General features: G+C 35.4%; 2 protein-coding genes and 1 pseudogene across 3 annotated transcripts; all 3 read left to right on the top strand.

Moving 5' to 3' along the window:
* Positions 1-5,822, top strand: part of LOC107560836 (gastrula zinc finger protein XlCGF7.1-like) — a 9,461-nt pseudogene extending 3,639 nt beyond the window's left edge.
* On the top strand, positions 2,497-15,474 carry LOC107560848 (zinc finger protein 239-like). The gene is made up of 3 exons (XM_016245120.1): positions 2,497-2,643; positions 9,932-10,164; positions 13,949-15,474. Exons 2-3 carry the CDS (start codon positions 10,080-10,082, stop codon positions 14,875-14,877), a joined length of 1,014 nt encoding a protein of 337 aa, XP_016100606.1. The 5' UTR covers positions 2,497-2,643; positions 9,932-10,079; the 3' UTR covers positions 14,878-15,474.
* Positions 13,705-24,829, top strand: LOC107560847 (gastrula zinc finger protein XlCGF8.2DB-like). 2 transcript variants are annotated; one of them, XM_016245118.1, is made up of 2 exons: positions 13,705-13,851; positions 23,762-24,829. In XM_016245118.1, exons 1-2 carry the CDS (start codon positions 13,797-13,799, stop codon positions 24,724-24,726), a joined length of 1,020 nt encoding a protein of 339 aa, XP_016100604.1. In that variant the 5' UTR covers positions 13,705-13,796; the 3' UTR covers positions 24,727-24,829. The 2 variants fall into 2 exon arrangements, with proteins under 2 accessions (XP_016100604.1, XP_016100603.1); XM_016245117.1 differs by lacking the exon at positions 13,705-13,851 and adding an exon at positions 15,854-16,247.

Raw genomic sequence — 24,829 nt, 5'->3', positions numbered from 1 at the left:
AAAATAAATATCATAGTTAATAATCTTGTAGTTTGTCTCAGTCTGTTGACATACAATGAAATGTGGCCCTGGACCATAAATCCAGTCATAAGGGTAATTTAAAAAAAATTATGAGTCAGGCATCATAAGCTGCATAAATAAACTTTCCATTGATGTATGGTTTGTTAGGATCGGACAATATTTGGATGCGAGATGCAACTATTTGAAAATCTGGAATCTGAGGGTGCAAAAAAATCTAAATATTGAGAAAATCATCTTTAAAGTTGTACAAAGGAAGTTCTTAGCAATGCATATTACTAATCAAAAATGAAGTTTTGATATATTTACAGTAGGAAGTTTACAAAATATCGTCATGGAACATGATCTTTATTTAATATCCCAAAGATTTTTGCCATAAAAAAATCTATTATTTTGACCCATACAATGTATTTTTGGCTATTGCTACAAATATCCCTGTGCTACTTATGACTGCTTTTGGTCCATGGTCACAAATGTGCCAATTTACAGAAGATCTCAGACATCCTCATAATGAATGAGGTGAAAACAGGGAACTATTTGAATGAGACAAAGGCTTTTCAGCATCTCAGTTAAACGTGATGGCTCTGTTATTTCGATCTTTTGTTGTTTATATTACAAACAGACATTATGACTGGGTGATTTCTATGCACATACAAGCGGGGCGGGGCTGATTATGTTCTGGCATTCCTTTCAAACTGTTCAGACACATCTAAAACTCCTCCAACATAGAGAGCACAAGTAATTATCAGTTCGTTTTGGTTCTCAAATCTGATTGGTTGAGAACCGTGAGATATTGTACTGGGGCAAGTTCAAGCTCAAACCGGTGTGCACCGTTTTGCTACGGTTTCCGGTTTGAACGACATGTTTCCTGGAAACGGTGTGCAACGGGGTTTGAGATGCATTTTCTCTTGTTTGGTGCGTGTGTCAAACATGCCAGCCCAATCAGCAGCAATATATAAACCATTATTAAAGAGACAGCTGGCACAATGTAATTAACATCAAACTGAATTCACAAGAGCAAGTATATTTTTTGCACATGTTTATTTACATTAAAGGCAAAATAACTGAAATAATAAGGGATTCAAGTATGCACAATCTTCCGCTGACTGGGTATTACAAAGGGAATTTTCCGCAGGTTCTGGCATACGCATGGCTTTATAAATCTGAAAACTTTTGTACATATGCAAAATCTAGCTTTTGTACGTACGCACACATTTAGGATGAAATCTACGTAAAGTTTTATAAATGAGGCCCCAGCTCAGCCGTTAAACTCTCAAACTGAGATTTGAATATGTGGTGGAAGTAATTCCGCACAAAAAGGTTTTTAAAGACACTCCGTTGTTGTTTTTCATATATATTTACACTCGTGCCGTCGAACTGTGGTATAAATGCAATATCACTCTCTTACTCGAGTGATACCGGCTCTATATCAGCGGCTGTGGTTAGACCAGAGGCACAAGGCCGCAGGCCGAGTGCCGGATATAGAGCCGGTATCGCTCAAGTAAGAGAGTGACATTGCTCATATATATATATACACACACTACTGGTCAATAGTTTGGGATCAGTAAGACTTGTAATGTTTTTTAAAGAAGTCTCTTCTGCTCATCAAGGCTGAATTTATTTGATCAAAAATAGAGAAAAAAAACAGTAATCTTGCAAAACGTTATTACAATATAAAATAATGGTTTCTATTTTAATATCATTTAAAATATAATTTATTTCTGTGATGCAAAGCTGAATTTCCATCAGCCATTACTCCAGTATAAAGTGTCACATGAATCTTCAGAAATCATTCTAATATGCTGATGTATTATTAGAATTATCAATGTTGGCAACAGTTGTGCTGCCAAATATTTTTTTATTAAAAAAAGAAAGAATAAAAATGTACTTACCCTAAACTTTTGAACTGTAGTGTATATTGTTAGAAAAGATTTCTATTTTAAATAAATGCTCTTCTTTTTAACTTATTTTTCATCAAAGAATCCTGAAAAAGTAGATTCCAAAAAAATATTAAGCAGCACAACCGTTTCCAGCACTGATAATAAATCAGCATATTAGAATGATTTCTGAAGGATCATGTGACACTGAAGACTGGCGTAATGATGCTGAAAATCACAGGAATAAAATTTAATTTTACATCATAATAATATCTCACAATATAACATTTTTTCCCTGTATTTTTGATCAAATAAATGGAGCCTTGATGTGCATAAGAAACTCCTGTAAAAAAACATAAAAAATCGTTCTGATCCCAAACTTTTGACCCGTAGTGTATGTACATATCACATATATATATATATGAGTTTTTCTATATTATAACTGTGTGTGCTCTAATATGATGAGCTGCTATTATAAGAGAAAACATGTGATGACCATGTGCTGACATGTGATATGTGATGTGAGTTTTCCCGATTTACAGAGATTCACATGAACTGGCTCCAGAGGTGAGGTATTTAAGTTGGGAAATATTAACATCATCCTAGAGGAGAAGAACAAACTCCAAGTGCAGCAGCTGAAATCTGTGACATACTGTGGTAAAGACGGAGTTTGTTAAAGAGGAGATTGAAGACATGAGTGATCCAGAACCATCCAGAATAAAACATGAAGATACTGAGGAACAAACAGGTTGGTGTTCATTTTTGAGTCTTCATTATTAACTACTGAGGTTCAGCTGAATTTTTGCATTTCTCATTTTTGAACTATTTCTAACTTTTTCAATTAGACCAGATGAGGCAACATGGATGACCGTGGGTCAGATTTCCTGCCGCCAACAAGTCTGGAGCGACATACCAGAAGACGATTGTTACATTTAGGAGGATAACTCAAGATTAATGGTGGAAGAGACGACACACTGACCCTCTTCCCCCCGAGGACAAAGAGCAAAACCTTTCGACCTTCCTCACAGAACAGGATTCTCTCTCTCAGAACCGCTTACAGAATAGCTGCCATAACATGTGTAAAATAGGTGGTCTATATACTAGAAGGGTTTGGAGCCTATGAGCGTCGCTCACGCTGCTGTTTCTTTCCTGGCGCTCTTTCACACTGTTCAGACTCGGTGGAAAACTACTCCAACATAGAGGGCACAGGTAAATATTGATTTCTATCAGTGCTTAAATGAGGATTATTTTATATTTCACTCTGATGCTAAAGTTAAACTACCCTGGGGTGCCTTTCCATACAACTACTAACACATGTAGAAGATTTTTATGAATCAAAATATGAATTAATCAAGCATAATCAATGTGAATGTCACTATATATATGAGTTATTCTTTATTACAGTCATGTATTTTATTGTGTGTGCTCAATAAGCTGCCATTAGTCCTATAAGAGAAAACATGTGATGACCAGCTGACATGTGATATGAACTGAGACCTCTTTGTGTTACTATTATGCGGTCATGAGGAGATATAGACTGGGGTTAAAAGTTAAGAAGTAATAGTGGCCTGAATGATATCTATTGTTTATGGAAACCTATATAAAAGAGAGAAAGAAAAGACAGATTCTAGAGATTCTCTGCAGAGTCTCTGGGCTTCATTATCACAATCTGTCTTCTGGCATCAAAACCTTAAGACTTCAAGAGTGATTTCTCACAGAAGAACTAACATTTGGCGCATAAAAAATATGATTATTGATACTCCCAGACCTGATCTCTGCTATTTTCTGCTGATCAGGGTGCAGTTGAATTTTCACATTTATCGAACTAATTATAACGACTTACTATGTTTATTTTAGACCCAATGAAAGCGAAAGAGCAAAGACAAGAGCTGACTGAAGGGGAGGAGGAACACAGTGACTTCAGAACTCAAAGATTAAGAAAGAAAACGCTGCTCACATTCAGCTGATTGTTCATTGATGGAAAATTGTAAACAGCACCAGAAAACACATGATGTGAGAGATCATGTGTGTTGTGAGTGTGGGAAGAGCTTTACTACAGGATCTCTGCTATTTTCTGCTGATCAGGGTGCAGTTGAATTTTCACATTTATCGAACTAATTATAACGACTTACTATGTTTATTTTAGACCCAATGAAAGCGAAAGAGCAAAGACAAGAGCTGACTGAAGGGGAGGAGGAACACAGTGACTTCAGAACTCAAAGATTAAGAAAGAAAACGCTGCTCACATTCAGCTGATTGTTCATTGATGGAAAATTGTAAACGGCACCAGAAAACACATGATGTGAGAGATCATGTGTGTCGTGAGTGTGGGAAGAGCTTTACTACAGCTGCCTTTCTGAAACAGCACAAAAGAATTCACACTGGAGATAAACCTCACAAGTGTTCATATTGTGACAAGAGTTTCACTCAGGCAGGAACCATGAAAATACATGAGCGAGTTCATACTGGAGAGAAGCCGTATCACTGTACTCAGTGTGGAAAGAGTTTCAGAAGTTAAAATGGTCTGGACTGTCATCTGCTCGTTCACTCTGGAGTAAAGCCATTTACCTGTGATCAGTGTGGTACAGATTTCAGATTATCATCAAAACTAGAAGAACACATGAAAATTCAAACAAATGTGAGACCGTATGCATGTTCATTTTGTGGAAAGTGTTTTGCTCGGCTGGATCATTGTAAACGGCACCAGAAAACACACACCGGTGAGAAAGATCATGTGTGTCGTGAGTGTGGGAAGAGATTTACTAGAGCTGATAATCTGCAACAGCACCAAAGGATTCATACTGGAGAGAAACCTTACAAGTGCTCATATTGTGACAAGAGTTTCACTCAGTTAGCATCCCTGAAGGCACATGAGCGGATTCATACTGGAGAGAAGCCGTACTACTGCCCTCCTGTGAGAAGAGTTTTAGGCATTTAAAAAGCCTTAAAAAGCACATGAAAACATGTCACACGTCGTCACAGTGAGCAACATTTTTGTGTTAAACAGTCAAGTAATTTGTGTGAGATAAACAAAACATAGTTTCACCTAATAGCACAACGCCATCTAGTTTAATTTTGTGCATTTAACTATAAAGTGTACAATAGAGTGATTCTTGACGCTTCCATACAGTTCCATATATTTTATGCACTGTCGTTATTGTTTATCTTTTTTTACCTTTTTTGGCTGTGACTCCAGTCTGTTTTTCAACTGATCTCTCAACTCAACTGATCTGTTTTTAAAAAGTAGACCGGAGGCCTCAATTTATGTGAAGTGGAATGAGGAGGCCTCCTCGTATATTGTGTCTAATGTCAAAACAGGATGTCCAGCTTCACCAGATCCTGTATTGTTGTAATGACTGCACATTTCATTCTCTCCAGGCCTCCATCCACACAGGCAAATACATGAATATAATAGCAGAATAGCTTCATACAGAAATGGTTATATTCACATTGATTTGATTAATTCATATTTTGTTTAATACAAAAAATCTTCTGCAAAAGAACCGTAGTTACTTTGATCTCTTGAGATACAGACAATATAAACACACACAGGCATATGTTTTCACACCCTACAGAGTGGAGATGCAGAAAGCTTCCTTCCCTCCTGTCTTTCCTTCACATTTGTTCCTTCAATCCCTCCACCCATTCTTCCCTTCACTCAGAATCAGAATGATTATATAAATACAAAATGTTCTGTGCCAATGCAAGTGAATGAACAGTCATGTTTGGTATCATTTCAAATGTATCAGTGTGACTAGTACAATGGTTTCAATCTTACAAGAAGTAGACTAAAAGATAATGGATCCTAAGAGTTTAGAGGTGTTTTATTTACTGTTGGGTGTGCCCTTTCCCACTGTCTTTCATGCAAATTACCATCTGCCCCCAAAAGGTGTAAAACTCTCAACATCTATTGGCCTTAATCAATGCAAATTCCAATTGTTAGTTCCTGTCTCCATTTGAAGGATGTTTGTCTTGGTCTGAATAGGCCTACTTTAAGAAAATGTTGCATATATAATCTATATTCCATCTTTCTGAAGTCAGATATGCATCTTTTGCTCTTAGTTTTATATTTGAGAACTTGATGTCTTGTTTTGTCATTGAACTTTGAATTGATATCTCTGAATTGGCTATGTAATTGGCATAATGCATTTTTACCTGACTGATAATAAATTGTTACATTTGATTTTGTTCTGACTCACTCTGAGATTGTTTACTCAAAGTGTGCTTATAGATAATAATCAGATGTCTAGATAAATTATCAGAATGATCAATAATAGCTGGCATGGTAATCTAAATTCGAGGTCATAATAAGATGGAGTCAGATAACAATTAGATTAACAACTTAACAATTAACACATTTTTAATAAAAGTAGACCGGAGGCCTCAATTTATGTGAAGTGGAATGAGGAGGCCTCCTCGTATATTGTGTCTAATGTCAAAACAGGATGTCCAGCTTCACCAGATCCTGTATTGTTGTAATGACTGCACATTTCATTCTCTCCAGGCCTCCATCCACACAGGCAAATACATGAATATAATAGCAGAATAGCTTCATACAGAAATGGTTATATTCACATTGATTTGATTAATTCATATTTTGTTTAATACAAAAAATCTTCTGCAAAAGAACCGTAGTTACTTTGATCTCTTGAGATACAGACAATATAAACACACACAGGCATATGTTTTCACACCCTACAGAGTGGAGATGCAGAAAGCTTCCTTCCCTCCTGTCTTTCCTTCACATTTGTTCCTTCAATCCCTCCACCCATTCTTCCCTTCACTCAGAATCAGAATGATTATATAAATACAAAATGTTCTGTGCCAATGCAAGTGAATGAACAGTCATGTTTGGTATCATTTCAAATGTATCAGTGTGACTAGTACAATGGTTTCAATCTTACAAGAAGTAGACTAAAAGATAATGGATCCTAAGAGTTTAGAGGTGTTTTATTTACTGTTGGGTGTGCCCTTTCCCACTGTCTTTCATGCAAATTACCATCTGCCCCCAAAAGGTGTAAAACTCTCAACATCTATTGGCCTTAATCAATGCAAATTCCAATTGTTAGTTCCTGTCTCCATTTGAAGGATGTTTGTCTTGGTCTGAATAGGCCTACTTTAAGAAAATGTTGCATATATAATCTATATTCCATCTTTCTGAAGTCAGATATGCATCTTTTGCTCTTAGTTTTATATTTGAGAACTTGATGTCTTGTTTTGTCATTGAACTTTGAATTGATATCTCTGAATTGGCTATGTAATTGGCATAATGCATTTTTACCTGACTGATAATAAATTGTTACATTTGATTTTGTTCTGACTCACTCTGAGATTGTTTACTCAAAGTGTGCTTATAGATAATAATCAGATGTCTAGATAAATTATCAGAATGATCAATAATAGCTGGCATGGTAATCTAAATTCGAGGTCATAATAAGATGGAGTCAGATAACAATTAGATTAACAACTTAACAATTAACACATTTTTAATTTCAGTATGAAAACAGAAATATCATAGTCTTGCAGTTTGTCTCAGCACGTTGACACCAATGAAATGTGCTTAATGTGCCAATTTACAAAAGATCTATTCATCATAATGAATGAGCTGAAAACAGTGAACTATTTGGATGAGACAAAGAGGCTTTTATCATCTGCACATTCACTGTGAAGAAAAGCCATTTAACTGTGATCAGTGTGGTAAATCCTTTATTTTTGCCATCAAATCTAAAAAACAACAACAACATTTATACAGGTAAACCGCCTCATGTGTGATCTTTTTGTGGAAAGAGTTTTTCAGAACTGGACACATAAACAACAGCATCTGGAAATAAATACTGACGTCTGTCTCTGTGTAATAACAAAAATAAATGATTATTTCACTGACAAGATCTTGAGTGACTAGGATACATTGATGTCATCTGCTTAATCATTTACATGTATTAATTTGGCAGAAGCTTTTATCCAAAGCAACTTGCAAATGAGGAATACAACAAGCCACAAACATGTATTAGTGTTCTGAGCGTACAAGAAATGATCAGAAATAATGTCTAAAGCAAAACATTAATACTGTAGCAGGAAATGTTTCGGATGTACAGTCAGTTCTGTAAAGCTACACAGAGTGATTGTCCATTATTGGTCATATTTTATTCTGTTCAGAGGCATCTACAAATAGACATGAATTTAATTTAATTAAGTCATTTAGTCATTAACTTCATGCCTTTCCGGAGATTACCTTGTATATGAAATGCTTTTATGTTTTCTGTTTTAATTTAAGTTTAGTTTAAGTGTTAACTGAAGAATGTACTTGTTTCATCCTTATTTAGGACCCTACAACAATTTGACAATTTGATGAGCTACCATCCTATACAGCTGTATTATATGCAAATAATATACAACCTTGTCAAAATATTCTGTATTTAATAAAAGTGATGCATTCAGTAGCACTAAATTGAAGGCATCTGCCCACATGTGACGATTTACCTGTGATCAGTGTGGTACAGATTTTAAATTATCAATACTTCTAAAAAACCACATGAAAATTCATACAAATGTGAGACCGTATGCATGTTCATTTTGTGGAAAGTGTTTTGCTCGACTGGATCATTGTAAACGGCACCAGAAAACACACACCAGTGAGAAAGATCATGTGTGTCGTGAGTGTGGGAAGAGATTTACTAGAGCTGATAATCTGCAACAGCACCAAAGGATTCATACTGGAGAGAAACCTTACAAGTGCTCATATTGTGACAAGAGTTTCACTCAGTCTGGAAACCTGAAAGCACATGAGCAGATTCATACTGGAGAGAAGCCGTACTACTGCCCTCCCTGTGAGAAGAGGTTTAGATTTTTAAAAGGCCTTGAAAGTCACATGAAAATATGTCCTAATTTGTCACCGTGAGCAACATTTTCATGTTAGAACAGCCGAGTAAATAGTGTGAGATAAACAAAATATTGAGTTTCTCTCAAAAGCACAAAAACATCTAGTTTAATTTTGTGAATTTTGACTTGTTCTTAGTCTGATTAAGGAACTATAGAGTGTAGGATGTTAGAGTGAATCAGACAGCTATAATGTGAGCAGAATTGAGCAAAAGCAGAAGAATTCCAGGGGGCCCCAAAGGCAACATGGATGACCGTGGGTCAGATTTCCTGCCGCCAACAAGTCTGGAGCGACATACCAGAAGACGATTGTTACATTTAGGAGGATAACTCAAGATTAATGGTGGAAGAGACGACACACTGACCCTCTTCCCCCCGAGGACAAAGAGCAAAACCTTTCGACCTTCCTCACAGAACAGGATTCTCTCTCTCAGAACCGCTTGCAGAATGGCTGCCATAACCTATTAAAAATGCATAAGATCATCCAACCTATAACCAAACATCATTCCATTGCATAATGCCACATTATCTGTGTAACCCAATCATTTGACTATCCTGTTTTAATCACTCGTTGTTTATGTGCAGTGCTTAAAGTGGGCAAAAAAGTGCCAGTACTCCCCCTACCGCCTTTCAAAAATAAAAATAAAATAGAAATACATTATGGGTGCAAGTTTTTCAGTCTGGTTCTCATGAGAGCACTTGGAGATTTGGTTTGGTGCTCACACTGCACATCGTGTGACCCATTAAATAAAACTACAAAGATTTTATTAATAATAGTAGTAATATTATAATATAGTTTCTCTTTATTTATTTATTTGAACAAAATAATAAACAAATTAATGATAATTCAGACGTGTGAAAAACTCCAACGTACATGTAATGATTGATTTATATAAATGCTTAAATGTTTATTTTTTATATTTAAATCTGATGTTAAAGTAAAACTACTCAAGGGTCTGTTTCCATACAACAGTTAACTCACTGCTTAAAATCTAGTGTTTTATAACAAAGAATTGCTCCTTATTGATATTTTTCATGTGCTGATAATATACCGCATTACCAAAATGCTCTGTATTTCGAACAGGAAATATGTTTAATTCATTTCAGCATAACTGAAGTAGTTTAGTGCAAATTAATTCCTCTATTTTTGATTTCTCCAGATCTGGTCCTGTGGGTCTCAGTATCAGACAATGATCAGTGAAGCCCCTCTCACAACAGTTCAGCTATAAATACTGGAGAATATTCACATCATCCTACAAGAGAAGAACAAACTCCAGGTGCAGCAGCTGAAATCTCTGACTGTTAAAGATGGAGTTTATTAAAGAGGAGATTGAAGACATGAGGGATCCAGAACCATCCAGAATAAAACATGAAGATACTGAGGAACAAACAGGTTGGTGTCCATTCATGATTCTTCATTACTGACTGCTGAGAAACATTAATCTAACAAAGATCCAGTTCACTTGATTTTAACCACATAATTTGTTTATTTTAGACTCGGCTGAAATAAAACAGCAAAGAGTGAAGCTGAAAGAAGTAGAGGAGGAAAAATCAAGAAAAAAAGCCAAACAGCTGCACACCTGCTCACAGTGTGGAAAGAGTTTTACTGCAGCAGCCGGTCTCAGTTATCATCTGCACATTCACTCTGGAGAAAAGCCATTTAACTGTGGTAAAAAGTTTCATGCACCATTCAGTGTAAAAAAACACAAGAAAACACATTCAGATGAGAAGCCTTACTTGTGTTCTTTCTGTGGAAAGGGTTTTTCAAGGCTAGACAATTGTAAACAGCATCAGAAAACACATATTGAAGTGAGAGATCATGTGTGTCGTGAGTGTGGGAAGAGCTTTACTGCAGCTGCCTTTCTGAAACAGCACCAAAGAATTCACACTGGAGAAAAATCTTACAAGTGCTCATATTGTGACAAGTGTTTCACTCAGTCTGGAAGCCTGAAAAGGCATGAGCGACTTCACACTGGAGAGAAGCCGTATCACTGTACTCAGTGTGGAAAGAGTTTCAGATATAGAAGTGATCTCAATTTTCACCTGCTCGTTCACTCTGGAGAAAGACCATTTACCTGTGATCAGTGTGGTACAGATTTTAAATTATCAATACTTCTAAAAAACCACATGAAAATTCATACAAATGTGAGACCGTATGCATGTTCATTTTGTGGAAAGTGTTTTGCTCGACTGGATCATTGTAAACGGCACCAGAAAACACACACCAGTGAGAAAGATCATGTGTGTCGTGAGTGTGGGAAGAGATTTACTAGAGCTGATAATCTGCAACAGCACCAAAGGATTCATACTGGAGAGAAACCTTACAAGTGCTCATATTGTGACAAGAGTTTCACTCAGTTAGCATCCCTGAAGGCACATGAGCGGATTCATACTGGAGAGAAGCCGTACTACTGCCCTCCTGTGAGAAGAGTTTTAGGCATTTAAAAAGCCTTAAAAAGCACATGAAAACATGTCACACGTCGTCACAGTGAGCAACATTTTTGTGTTAAACAGTCAAGTAATTTGTGTGAGATAAACAAAACATAGTTTCACCTAATAGCACAACGCCATCTAGTTTAATTTTGTGCATTTAACTATAAAGTGTACAATAGAGTGATTCTTGACGCTTCCATACAGTTCCATATATTTTATGCACTGTCGTTATTGTTTATCTTTTTTTACCTTTTTTGGCTGTGACTCCAGTCTGTTTTTCAACTGATCTCTCAACTCAACTGATCTGTTTTTAAAAAGTAGACCGGAGGCCTCAATTTATGTGAAGTGGAATGAGGAGGCCTCCTCGTATATTGTGTCTAATGTCAAAACAGGATGTCCAGCTTCACCAGATCCTGTATTGTTGTAATGACTGCACATTTCATTCTCTCCAGGCCTCCATCCACACAGGCAAATACATGAATATAATAGCAGAATAGCTTCATACAGAAATGGTTATATTCACATTGATTTGATTAATTCATATTTTGTTTAATACAAAAAATCTTCTGCAAAAGAACCGTAGTTACTTTGATCTCTTGAGATACAGACAATATAAACACACACAGGCATATGTTTTCACACCCTACAGAGTGGAGATGCAGAAAGCTTCCTTCCCTCCTGTCTTTCCTTCACATTTGTTCCTTCAATCCCTCCACCCATTCTTCCCTTCACTCAGAATCAGAATGATTATATAAATACAAAATGTTCTGTGCCAATGCAAGTGAATGAACAGTCATGTTTGGTATCATTTCAAATGTATCAGTGTGACTAGTACAATGGTTTCAATCTTACAAGAAGTAGACTAAAAGATAATGGATCCTAAGAGTTTAGAGGTGTTTTATTTACTGTTGGGTGTGCCCTTTCCCACTGTCTTTCATGCAAATTACCATCTGCCCCCAAAAGGTGTAAAACTCTCAACATCTATTGGCCTTAATCAATGCAAATTCCAATTGTTAGTTCCTGTCTCCATTTGAAGGATGTTTGTCTTGGTCTGAATAGGCCTACTTTAAGAAAATGTTGCATATATAATCTATATTCCATCTTTCTGAAGTCAGATATGCATCTTTTGCTCTTAGTTTTATATTTGAGAACTTGATGTCTTGTTTTGTCATTGAACTTTGAATTGATATCTCTGAATTGGCTATGTAATTGGCATAATGCATTTTTACCTGACTGATAATAAATTGTTACATTTGATTTTGTTCTGACTCACTCTGAGATTGTTTACTCAAAGTGTGCTTATAGATAATAATCAGATGTCTAGATAAATTATCAGAATGATCAATAATAGCTGGCATGGTAATCTAAATTCGAGGTCATAATAAGATGGAGTCAGATAACAATTAGATTAACAACTTAACAATTAACACATTTTTAATTTCAGTATGAAAACAGAAATATCATAGTCTTGCAGTTTGTCTCAGCACGTTGACACCAATGAAATGTGCTTAATGTGCCAATTTACAAAAGATCTATTCATCATAATGAATGAGCTGAAAACAGTGAACTATTTGGATGAGACAAAGAGGCTTTTATCATCTGCACATTCACTGTGAAGAAAAGCCATTTAACTGTGATCAGTGTGGTAAATCCTTTATTTTTGCCATCAAATCTAAAAAACAACAACAACATTTATACAGGTAAACCGCCTCATGTGTGATCTTTTTGTGGAAAGAGTTTTTCAGAACTGGACACATAAACAACAGCATCTGGAAATAAATACTGACGTCTGTCTCTGTGTAATAACAAAAATAAATGACTATTTCACTGACAAGATCTTGAGTGACTAGGATACATTGATGTCATCTGCTTAATCATTTACATGTATTAATTTGGCAGATGCTTTTATCCAAAGCAACTTGCAAATGAGGAATACAACAAGCCACAAACATGTATTAGTGTTCTGAGCGTACAAGAAATGATCAGAAATAATGTCTAAAGCAAAACATTAATACTGTAGCAGGAAATGTTTCAGATGTACAGTCAGTACTGTAAAGCTACACAGAGTGATTGTCCATTATTGGTCATATTTTATTCTGTTCAGAGGCATCTACAAATAGACATGAATTTAATTTAATTAAGTCATTTAGTCATTAACTTCATGCCTTTCCGGAGATTACCTTGTATATGAAATGCTTTTATGTTTTCTGTTTTAATTTAAGTTTAGTTTAAGTGTTAACTGAAGAATGTACTTGTTTCATCCTTATTTAGGACCCTACAATTTGATGAGCTACCATCCTATACAGCTGTATTATATGCAAATAATATACAACCTTGTCAAAATATTCTGTATTTCTGTATTTAATAAAAGTAATGCATTCAGTAGCACTAAATTGAAGGCATCTGCCCACATGTGACACAAGCCCCTCCCATACGGAGGTGAGGCCCACCCACTTTGACGTCTCTGGGCTGATACAAACTTGGGAAATATTAACATCATCCTAGAGGAGAAGAACAAACTCCAAGTGCAGCAGCTGAAATCTGTGACATACTGTGGTAAAGACGGAGTTTGTTAAAGAGGAGATTGAAGACATGAGTGATCCAGAACCATCCAGAATAAAACATGAAAATTCTGAGGAACAAACAGGTTGGTGTTCATTTTCGAGTCTTCATTATTAACTACTGAGATTCAGCTGAATTTTTGCATTTCTCATTTTTGAACTATTTCTAGCTTTTACAATTAGACCAGATAAAAGTGACAGAGCAAAGACAAGGACTGAGTGAAGTGGAGGAGAAACACTGTGACTTCAAAACTCAAAGAATAAAAGCCAAAAAGCTGCACACCTGTGATCAGCGTGGTAAAGATTCATCAAATCTGAAAACACACCTGAAGGACCATATAAATGAGAAACCTCTCTCGTGTTCTTTCCATGGAAAGAGTCGCTCATTGATGGAAAATTGTAAACAGCGCCAGAGAACTCATAATGAAGTGAAAGATCATGTGTGTTTGGATTGTGGGAAGAGCTTCACTAAAGTTAGCCGTTTGAAACGGCACAAAAGGATTCACACTGGAGAAAAACCTCACAAGTGCTCATATTGTGACAAGAGTTTCACTCAGGCAGGAACCATGAGAATACATGAGCGAGTTCACACTGGAGAGAAGCCGTATCACTGTACTCAGTGTGGAAAGAGTTTCAGATATAGAAGTGATCTCAATTTTCATCTGCTCGTTCACTCTGGAGAAAGACCATTTACCTGTGATCAGTGTGGTACAGATTTTAAATTATCAATACTTCTAAAAAACCACATGAAAATTCATACAAATGTGAGACCGTATGCATGTTCATTTTGTGGAAAGTGTTTTGCTCGACTGGATCATTGTAAACGGCACCAGAAAACACACACCAGTGAGAAAGATCATGTGTGTCGTGAGTGTGGGAAGAGATTTACTAGAGCTGATAATCTGCAACAGCACCAAAGGATTCATACTGGAGAGAAACCTTACAAGTGCTCATATTGTGACAAGAGTTTCACTCAGTCTGGAAACCTGAAAGCACATGAGCAGATTCATACTGGAGAGAAGCCGTACTACTGCCCTCCCTGTGAGAAGAGTTTTAGATTTTTAAAAGGCCTTGAAAGTCACATGAAAATATGTCCTAATTTGTCACCGTGAGCAACATTTTCATGTTAGAACAGCCGAGTAAATAGTGTGAGATAAACAAAATATTGAGTTTCTCTCAAAAGCACAAATACATCTAGTTTAATTTTGTGAATTTTGACTTGTTCTTAGTCTGATTAAGGAACTATAGAGTGTAGGATGTTAGAGTGAATCAGACAGCTATAATGTGAGCAGAATTGAGCAAAAGCAGAAGAATTCCAGGGGGCCCCAAAGGCAACATGGATGACCGTGGGTCAGATTTCCTGCCGCCAACAAGTCTGGAGCGACATACCAGAAGACGATTGTTACATTTAGGAGGATAACTCAAGATTAATGGTGGAAGAGACGACACACTGACCCTCTTCCCCCCGAGGACAGAGAGCAAAACCTTTCGACCTTCCTCACAGAACAGGATTCTCTCTCTCAGAACCGCTTGCAGAATGGCTGCCATAACCTATTAAAAATGCATAAGATCATCCAACCTATAACCAAACATCATTCCATTGCATAATGCCACATTATCTGTGTAACCCAATCATTTGACTATCCTGTTTTAATCACTCGTTGTTTATGTGCAGTGCTTAAAGTGGGCAAAAAAGTGCCAGTACTCCCCCTACCGCCTTTCAAAAATAAAAATAAAATAGAAATACATTATGGGTGCAAGTTTTTCAGTCTGGTTCTCATGAGAGCACTTGGAGATTTGGTTTGGTGCTCACACTGCACATCGTGTGACCCATTAAATAAAACTACAAAGATTTTATTAATAATAGTAGTAATATTATAATATAGTTTCTCTTTATTTATTTATTTGAACAAAATAATAAACAAATTAATGATAATTCAGACGTGTGAAAAACTCCAACGTACATGTAATGATTGATTTATATAAATGCTTAAATGTTTATTTTTTATATTTAAATCTGATGTTAAAGTAAAACTACTCAAGGGTCTGTTTCCATACAACAGTTAACTCACTGCTTAAAATCTAGTGTTTTATAACAAAGAATTGCTCCTTATTGATATTTTTCATGTGCTGATAATATACCGCATTACCAAAATGCTCTGTATTTCGAACAGGAAATATGTTTAATTCATTTCAGCATAACTGAAGTAGTTTAGTGCAAATTAATTCCTCTATTTTTGATTTTCCAGATCTGGTCCTGTGGATCTCAGTATCAGACAATGATCAGTGAAGCCCCTCTCACAACAGTTCAGCTATAAATACTGGAGAATATTCACATCATCCTACAAGAGAAGAACAAACTCCAGGTGCAGCAGCTGAAATCTGTGACTGTTAAAGATGGAGTTTATTAAAGAGGAGATTGAAGACATGAGGGATCCAGAACCATCCAGAATAAAACATGAAGATACTGAGGAACAAACAGGTTGGCTCTTTATTTTTCATTATTGACTGTTTTTGTTAGATGTGAAATTTTGATCAGTATATATCCTGTTGAAAAAAACAGCATGCTGTTTTTTCAACAGGGTATGGATGATAAATGATACAGAATTGCTTTTAAATTATCATAAGCCTGTTGTCATCAACATTCAATTGAACTAACAAGATAATTAACCATTGGCACATCAAAGATCTGACATACAAATATCTAATCTCTGTTGTTTTCTGCTGTTAAATTATCTGGAATCAGCTGATTCTAACTTATTATTTTAGACTGGATGGACATGAAAGAGCAAAGACAAGAACTGAATGAAGAGGAGGAGAAACACTGTGACTTCAAAACTCAAAGAACAAAAGCCAAAAAGCTGCACACCTGCTCACAGTGTGAAAAGAGTTTCTCACACAAAAGAAACCTTGAAAGAAACATGAGAATCCACACTGGAGAGAAACCATACACATGCCCTCAGTGTAGAAAGAGTTTTTCACAACTGGACACTTATAAACAGCATCAGAGAACTCATGATGAAGTGAAAGATCATGTGTGTTGTGAGTGTGGGAAGAGCTTTACTACAGCTGGCCACCTTAAACTGCACCAAATGATTCATACTGGAGAAAAACCTTGCAAGTGCTTATATTGTGACAAGAGTTTCACTCAGTCTGGAACTATGAAAATACATGAGCGAGTTCACACTGGAGAGAAGCCATTTACCTGTGATCAGTGTGGTACAGATTTTAAATCATCAACATTTCTAAAAGAACACATGCATTTTCATACAAATGAAAGGCCTTATGCATGTTTTTATTGTGGAAAGAGTTTTGCTCAGCTAAATCATTGTGAAGTGCATCAGAAAATACACACCGGTGAGAAAGATCATGTGTGTCGTGAGTGTGGGAAGAGCTTTACTAGAGCTGATAATCTTGATAAAACTTTACTAGAGCTGATCATACTTGATAAAATGTAAGTCATCAGAGTGAGCAACATTTTCAGGATTAAACTGTTAAACAAAATATATTCACCCAAAAGCACAACACCATCTAGTTTCATTTTGTGAATTTGATTTCACAGTCTGATTAAGGAACTATAGAATGATGCTCGAAGCTTCACCAAGATAATAATTCTTACAGTGTAAATCATTTTTATCTTTCCTACTGGGTAATTCGTTTGCTAAATGTGTCATGCTTTACTGTGTGTTGATCAGTTCTTGCTTGAATAAGCCACATTCTTGTCATTTACTAATTTCCTATATTGTGTTCTGGTTGTACATGAGTTGGAAAATATTAAACTGAAAAAAAAAAAATAATAAACAGTTTTCATTATTTACAGATGATTTTAACTGCTGCAATATTTTGCAAGACTGGTGTATAATTTGATTTGAACGACAAAAGTGACAAAACATGTATCATCTGAATCACTACATTCTTTTGTTTAACTATATTTAACTTCTACACACACATTTTTCATTTCAGTATAAAAACAGAAATATCATAGATGATAATCCTGTCTCCGTACCATGAGACAATATTATATGTAAGAATGCTCTCAATCATTGACCTGTATACCATAGTATAACACTAACATTAAAGTTCCTCAGTTTTCTAAGAAGACCAAGGCGCTGGCTTGCCTTCTTATAGACAGACTCTACATTACTTTCAAAGTTGAGTTTATCGTCAGTAATTGTTCCTAAATATTTAAAATTCGAGACCTGCTCTGCAATTTTTCTTTTTATAATGACTGGTTTATATGGGCTTGTATCTACTATTCTTATTTGACTCCTCAAGCATAGCTCTTTTGTCCTTCCAATATTAAGATGTAAAAAGCTACTATCAAGCCAACCAATAATGCTATTGATAATGAAGAGTTATTAATTTCTTTCTGACAGGAAACCAGTGCCATATCATCAGCATACTTTATGATGGAGAGATTATCATCATCACACTGCAGTTCATTGACGTATACAGAGAATAATATTGGAGATAATACACATCCCTGGGGTACCCCAGTATTTAAAACCAAGCAGTCAGCCATGACATTATGTTTTTTTTAAATTCTTTAATCCATGAAATCAACCAACTACTAACACCTAAATTGTGAAGATGCTTTAAAAGAAGGTTAGGTTGGACAGTATTAAAAGCAGACGAAAAATCCATGAAAACACATATTCTTCAATATGGGGTGCTGTGTGTACATTAATGAGGAAAAAAAATGAACTTAAATGATTTTCGCAAATGGCTGCAATATAACAAAGAGTGAAAAATTTAAGGGGGTTTGAATACTTTCCGTACCCACTGTATATGACTTATCTAAATGATGTTGAACTTTATTCAGAAGAGTAAGAGAGGCATCCACAGTGCTCCGATTGACCCGATAGGCAAACTGCAGGTGAACCTCTCAATTTGGGATGACAATTCCTCACACACTATGCATTCCATACATTTGCAGAAAACTGATGTGAGCGCAAATAGACGAAAGTCATTTAACAATTTTGCATGAGGCATTTTTGGTACCGGGATAACAATTGAATTCTTCCAGGCCAATGGTACAAAGCTATTGTCCAGAAAGATTTGAAACATCCTTGTACACACATGTCCCAGTTGTTCTGCACATTCTTTCAAGACTTTCCCCTTCAAGCCATCCGGGCCAGACGCCTTGTGGGATTTAACTTTGCGAAGCGCTGTGACAACCTCTCTTTCCTGTCATGATCTGTATATGCCAATATATGAAACAATTTCCTCAATTTGAGTTTTTAACTTTTAAAATGGACTTTTTGAGTCTGATCCCAGATGAACTGAATTGAGCTTGATCCCATTGAAAGTCAATATTTAGCATACTAAAAAAAAATTGCTAAAAATTAGGCTATGCCATCAATACGTCATCAGTCGTCACTTTTTTCACTTTCTCTTTCAATAAAGGTCGATTATGCTCGTGGTAGCTGAAATTGCACATGCATTTGCGAATCGTATTATAAAGTTTAGGGTTCATTTAAATGAATTCAACAAATGTTTGTGATGCTATTTAAATTTGTATTTTTTATTTAGTTATCGCTGTTTTTCTGTTTGTATGAATATAAAGCATATAGGCCTATATATAAAATATGAAAATTGTGAAATGTCTCGAGACATTTTTTTACCGTTTAATTAATAAAGTAAATCAAAATATAAAGTGTATAGGTAAATCAATAAAGAAGAGTGTATCTATATGTTATAGAATAATGTTAGGGCATTCAAATTTAAACAGCACACTTAAAATAATAGGGAAACATCCAAAATGGGTTATGTGAACAATGTCATGTTGAAGAAAAAATACCTCATGTTTTTTTTTTATGTAGTAGGCCTATACGAACAAGAAATGGGAAAATGATAGAAGAAATAAAGAAAAAAAATGGAGCTCAAGAATTACATTTTAAGGTTTTAATAAAATGGTCAAGTTAAATAAACTGGACTGAATAGAATATAAAACTCTGTTCCACACTCCGGAGCAGAAGGTGGCGGTAATGCACCTATTTACGTTGGTTGCCAGCCGCCGTTAAAAACGAAGAAGAAGAAGAAGAAGACAATAAAACCTTAAAAATAATAAATAAACATCCAACAGGATTTTGTGAGCACTGTGGAATGGAGGAATCAGTAGAACATGTTATTTGTGTTTGTCAAAAGTGTACTAATGTACGAGAAACAATGAAGAATGAACTTAGAAAGACGGGAGTGGATAACCTAAAGCTTAAAAATATATTTACTTATGGACTAGAAAGTTTATTTTTGTATCTTAAGAGAACAGAGCTGATGTTCTTGAGGTAAAGAAGTAAACATTTTTTTTTTTTTAGTAATTTTTTTTGTCCTCTTATTATGAAAGTGTCAACTCTGGTTCACACTCCAATACAGTAGGTGGCGATAATGCACCTTAACATTGGTGCTACCCGCCATAAAACCGAAGAAGAAGAAGAGGAGGAAGCAGAAGAAGAAGAAATATATGTGTATTTCTAGTCTGTAATGTGTTGCAACATGTGAGAGATGTTCTCGATTTACAGAGTTTGACATGAACCACCTTGATAGAAGAGGTATTTAACTATTAATAAATATACGCTCTGCTTTTGTTTCAGCATTGAATATACGTGAATTCTTCTTTGTTTTGTTTTGTTTGATGCTAACATTGTTCAGAAAGGACGTGCCAAGCAAGTTATAATTTAAGAATTTAACCCTTTATCGTTATTTAGAGTCCCAGGGTTACATAAAAAAGAGATTGATTCTTATAGAGCTGTTTATATACTAATAATGAACCGCTTTGCTTTAAATTGAGTCCCTTTTTTTTTGTGGGGGAGAAAAACCTAACAAGTGCTCATACTGTGACAAGAGTTTCATTCGGCCTGAACATTTGAGAATACACGAGCGAGTTCATAGTGGAGAGAAGCCGTATTACTGTACTCGGTGTGGAGAGAGTTTCAAACGTTTCCGTGGTCTGGTGATTCATATGAAAAAAAATTGTTCTGCGTCACAGTGAGCAAATGTTATCTACAGATCGAATGCTTTTAAAGAACAACGTTCTTCAGTAGGCCTATTATGTGTAAGTAGGCTGTTAAGGCTATTTTATTCACTTTAGACATCGGATGAAGTGACTTTCTCTTTAATACAGATGATGCTGGATTATTAATAAATTAGTTATGACAAAAAATGATGACATCCGATGTATTTCTATGAGCGATTATAAGCAGTGGTGTAATGTAACAAAGTAATAATACTTCGTTACAGTACTTAAGTATTTTTTGGGAGTATCTGTACTTTACTTGGGTTTTTATATTTCAGCCAACTTTTACTTTTACTCCACTACATTTCCTAATTAAAATGTATACTTTGACTCCGATACGTTTCGCCGAAGCATATTCGTTACTTTCTACAAAATAGTCAGAAGTCAGAAGAACACGGACTGCAGGAAAGCAGGTTTGACGAATCAGTGGTCTGGCGTTTGCAAGTTAGATGTATGTTAGGATATAGGACAATATTTGGCCGAGATACAACTATTTGAAAATCTGGAATCTGAAAGTGCAAAAAAATAAATCAGCTTTAAAGTTGTCCAAATGAAGTTCTTAGCAATGCATATTACTAATCAAAAATGAAGTTTTAATATATTTACGGTAGGAAATGTACAAAATATCTTCATGGAACATGATCTTTACTTAATATCCTAATGATTTTTGGCATAAAAGAAAAATCAATAATTTTAACCCATACAATGTATTGTTGGCTATTGCTACAAATATAACTGTGCTACTTATGTGCTACTGTATGAAAGTCCTGTTGCTCATAATAGTATTGGCTCTGTTTGTTGTGTAATGTAAAATAAGTAAAAAAAATAAAATAAATCTTCACATTTCCCTTCCCACATAAATTTGGCAATATATGCTGGGATGTTCACTTAACGTTCACATAACCCAAAAATAACAAAACCATGTTTTTAAACATTTAATATAAACTGGATTTTTAAATATTCAGAGAAATAACATTTTCATAACTCAATGGGAACATACCCAGCTGTTCTAAGAATGTTTTGCTAACATTCTCATTAAGTTATGAAAAATTTCAAATGTTTCTTGGTTATGCGAACGTTAGAGAAAATATGTAAGTATATGTAAGTATTTTTATATGTAAATATGTTCTATTTGATCATTTTGCAAACACATTGTTTTTAAAAGTTTTTTATTTTTGGACAACTTTTTTTTTTTAATTCTGAAAAAACGAATTCATGATGGGAATGTTATTAAAGAATTTTTCTTACCAGAAGAACTTTTGTAATAACTGTGAATGAACCTTACCAGAATGTTAGCTAAAATTCTGAGAATATTTCTAGTTAGTAGCCTAGTAGCTGTTTTCTATAGCCTAGTAAAAGTGTAGTGACCCTGAGTGTCATGCTTACATTTGCATATTGTATGGCATTTTATATATGATACTATCTAAATTGAAATACATGTAAACAAACAGGTATATTTGATGAATGATTTGGGAATTAGGCTATGTTCATTTGTATGTGTTTATGCTTTCACTATTTATCTTACATTTATTGGGTTCAGGTTCTTTAATATTTGGTTGATATCTGAGGGAGTCTCAGATATAATATTGAGATATAATGACGCGAGATGAGACAGAAACATAAAAAGTTCTTCATGATCTTCATGCTTGGATACAGCACTCTGTGAACAGCCAGTTTCTTTGGCAATGAATGTTTGTGGCTCCTTGTGAAGGGTGTCAATGATTGTCTTCTGGACAACTGTTAGATCAGCAGTCTTCATCATGATTGTGTAGCCTAGTGAACCAAACTGAGAGGCCATTTTGAAGGCTCAGGAAACCTTTGCAGGTGTTTTGAGTTGATTAGCTGATTGGCATGTCACCATATTCTCATTTGTTGAGATAGTGAATTGGTGGGTTTTTGTTAAATGTGAGCCAAAATCATCACAATTAAAAGAACCAAAGACTTAAACTACTTCAGTCTGTGTGCATTGAATTTATTTAATACACGAGTTTCACAATTTGAGTTGAATTACTGAAATAAATGAACTTTTCCACGACATTCTAATTTATTGAGATGCGCCTGTAAATACTTGACTATGGAAGCCAATTTCTGCCACGGAATAAAAAAAAATCTCAATATTCAGACTTTTTTCCCCCACAATTCTGAGATTTTTTTTTCTGTCAGAATTGCTAGATATAAATTGCAAGAAAAAAATCGAATTTTGAGGGGAAAAGTTTAACTTTGTAGTGTTGTATCCTGATATAAACTCACAATTCTCCAGAATTGCATGATCTAAACTCAAATCTGGGAAGAAAAGTCTAAATTTTAAAAGTTTTTTCATAATTGTGAGATAAAAGTCATTGTAAAAGATGAATCCAATCATTATTTTTTTGTTTTTATTTGATTACCGCTGTTTGTGATAATACATTTGTATTAAACCTTAAATCCAGAAAAAAAATTAACTATTATTATAAAACAAATGCAATAAAAAAATTTCTCAATATTCAGACTTTTTTCCCCCACAATTCTGAGATTTTTTTTTCTGTCAGAATTGCTAGATATAAATTGCAAGAAAAAAATCGAATTTTGAGGGGAAAAGTTTAACTTTGTAGTGTTTTATCCTGATATAAACTCACAATTCTCCAGAACTGCATGATCTAAACTCAAATCTGGGAAGAAAAGTCTAAATTTTAAAAGTTTTTTCATAATTGTCAGAAAAAAGTCAGAATTGTGAGATAAAAGTCATTGTAAAAGATGAATCCAATCATTCTTTTTTTTGTTTTTATTTGATTACCGCTGTTTGTGATAATACATTTGTATTAAACCTTAAATCCAGAAAAAAATTAACTATTATTATTAAAAAAATGCAATAAAATTTTTAAATTGTTAAAGTTGCATGAATTCAATTGATTACCTTTTGTTATTGATACAATGTTCCATGCTTGAACTTTTACTATATTTACATTTATTGGTCATTTTCAAAGATTTAATATGTTCATTTTTAGACCTGATGGAAGTGAAGGAGGAACGTTTAGAACTGAACGAAGAGGAACATTTCATTACTGTAGAATATAATTCCTCCCAAAACGGAGCTCAAAGAACAGAAGCCAAAAACCCTGTGACCTGCCCTCAATGTAAAAAGAGTTTCACGCAAAAAGGAAGCCTCATTAGTCACATCAGAATCCACACCGGAGAGCGTCCGTACACGTGTCCGCACTGCGGGAGGAGCTTCGCACGTAAATACAGCTTGAATGTGCACATAAGAGTCCATACTGGAGAGAAACCCTACACCTGTCCTCAATGTGCGAAGACTTTCACGCAAAAGGAACACCTGAACAGTCACCTAAGAGTTCACACTGGAAAGAAACCATTCGTATGTCATCAGTGCGGAAGCGGTTTCACACGTAACGACAGCTTGAAGAACCACTCAAGAATTCACACTGGCACGAAGTCCTTTATTTGCCCTGAGTGTGGAAAGAGCTTTAACTGGGCTCACAATTTCAACAATCATCTGCACTCTCATTCTGGAGTGAAGCCTTTCAGCTGCGATCAGTGTGGCGAAAAATGTCCGTCTGCGTCCGCTTTAAGATACCACCTCCAAGCTCATACAAATGAAAGGCCTCACTTGTGTTCTTCGTGCGGAAAGAGTTTTGCACGGCTGGACTCTTTTAGAGCGCACCAGAAGCTGCATAGCGGCGTGAGACCTTACCTGTGTTCAGACTGCGGCAGGACGTTTAATAAAGCCACCAACTTGAAAGAGCACCAGAAGATTCATATCGGTGAAAGACCATACAAGTGTTCGCTTTGTGACAAGAGTTACAGTCAGTCGGGATCCTTGAAAGCACACGAGCGACTTCATACAGGAGAGAGACCGTATCGCTGCACTCAGTGTGGAAAGAGTTTCTTCAAATCAAGCCATCTAGTGGCACATATAAAAATGCACCGTCCGTCTCCGAAGGCTTCACAGTGAGCAACTGTGATTTTAGATCAACCAAAAACAGACTTTGAACTATCTAAGAAGATATTTCCTGGTATAAGTGCAGTGTTTTGTGTGAATAATGTAAATAAATTAA

The sequence above is a fragment of the Sinocyclocheilus grahami genome, unplaced genomic scaffold, assembly GCF_001515645.1.
Source record: "Sinocyclocheilus grahami isolate Dianchi unplaced genomic scaffold, SAMN03320097.WGS_v1.1 scaffold746.1, whole genome shotgun sequence".
NCBI classification, from domain to species: Eukaryota; Metazoa; Chordata; class Actinopteri; order Cypriniformes; family Cyprinidae; genus Sinocyclocheilus; species Sinocyclocheilus grahami.
This window is presented reverse-complemented; position numbering and strand designations above follow the sequence as displayed.

What these genes read in the sequence shown, in the direction of transcription:
- LOC107560848 (XM_016245120.1), top strand. Translation starts at nt 10,080, where the DNA reads ATGGAGTTTATTAAAGAGGAGATTGAAGACATGAGGGATCCAGAACCA. An exon ending in AGATACTGAGGAACAAACAG is followed by an intron (nt 10,165 to 13,948) that starts GTTGGTGTCCAT and finishes TTTTACAATTAG; the next exon opens with ACCAGATAAAAGTGACAGAG.
- LOC107560847 (XM_016245117.1), top strand. Translation starts at nt 16,163, where the DNA reads ATGGAGTTTATTAAAGAGGAGATTGAAGACATGAGGGATCCAGAACCA. An exon ending in AGATACTGAGGAACAAACAG is followed by an intron (nt 16,248 to 23,761) that starts GTTGGCTCTTTA and finishes GTTCATTTTTAG; the next exon opens with ACCTGATGGAAGTGAAGGAG.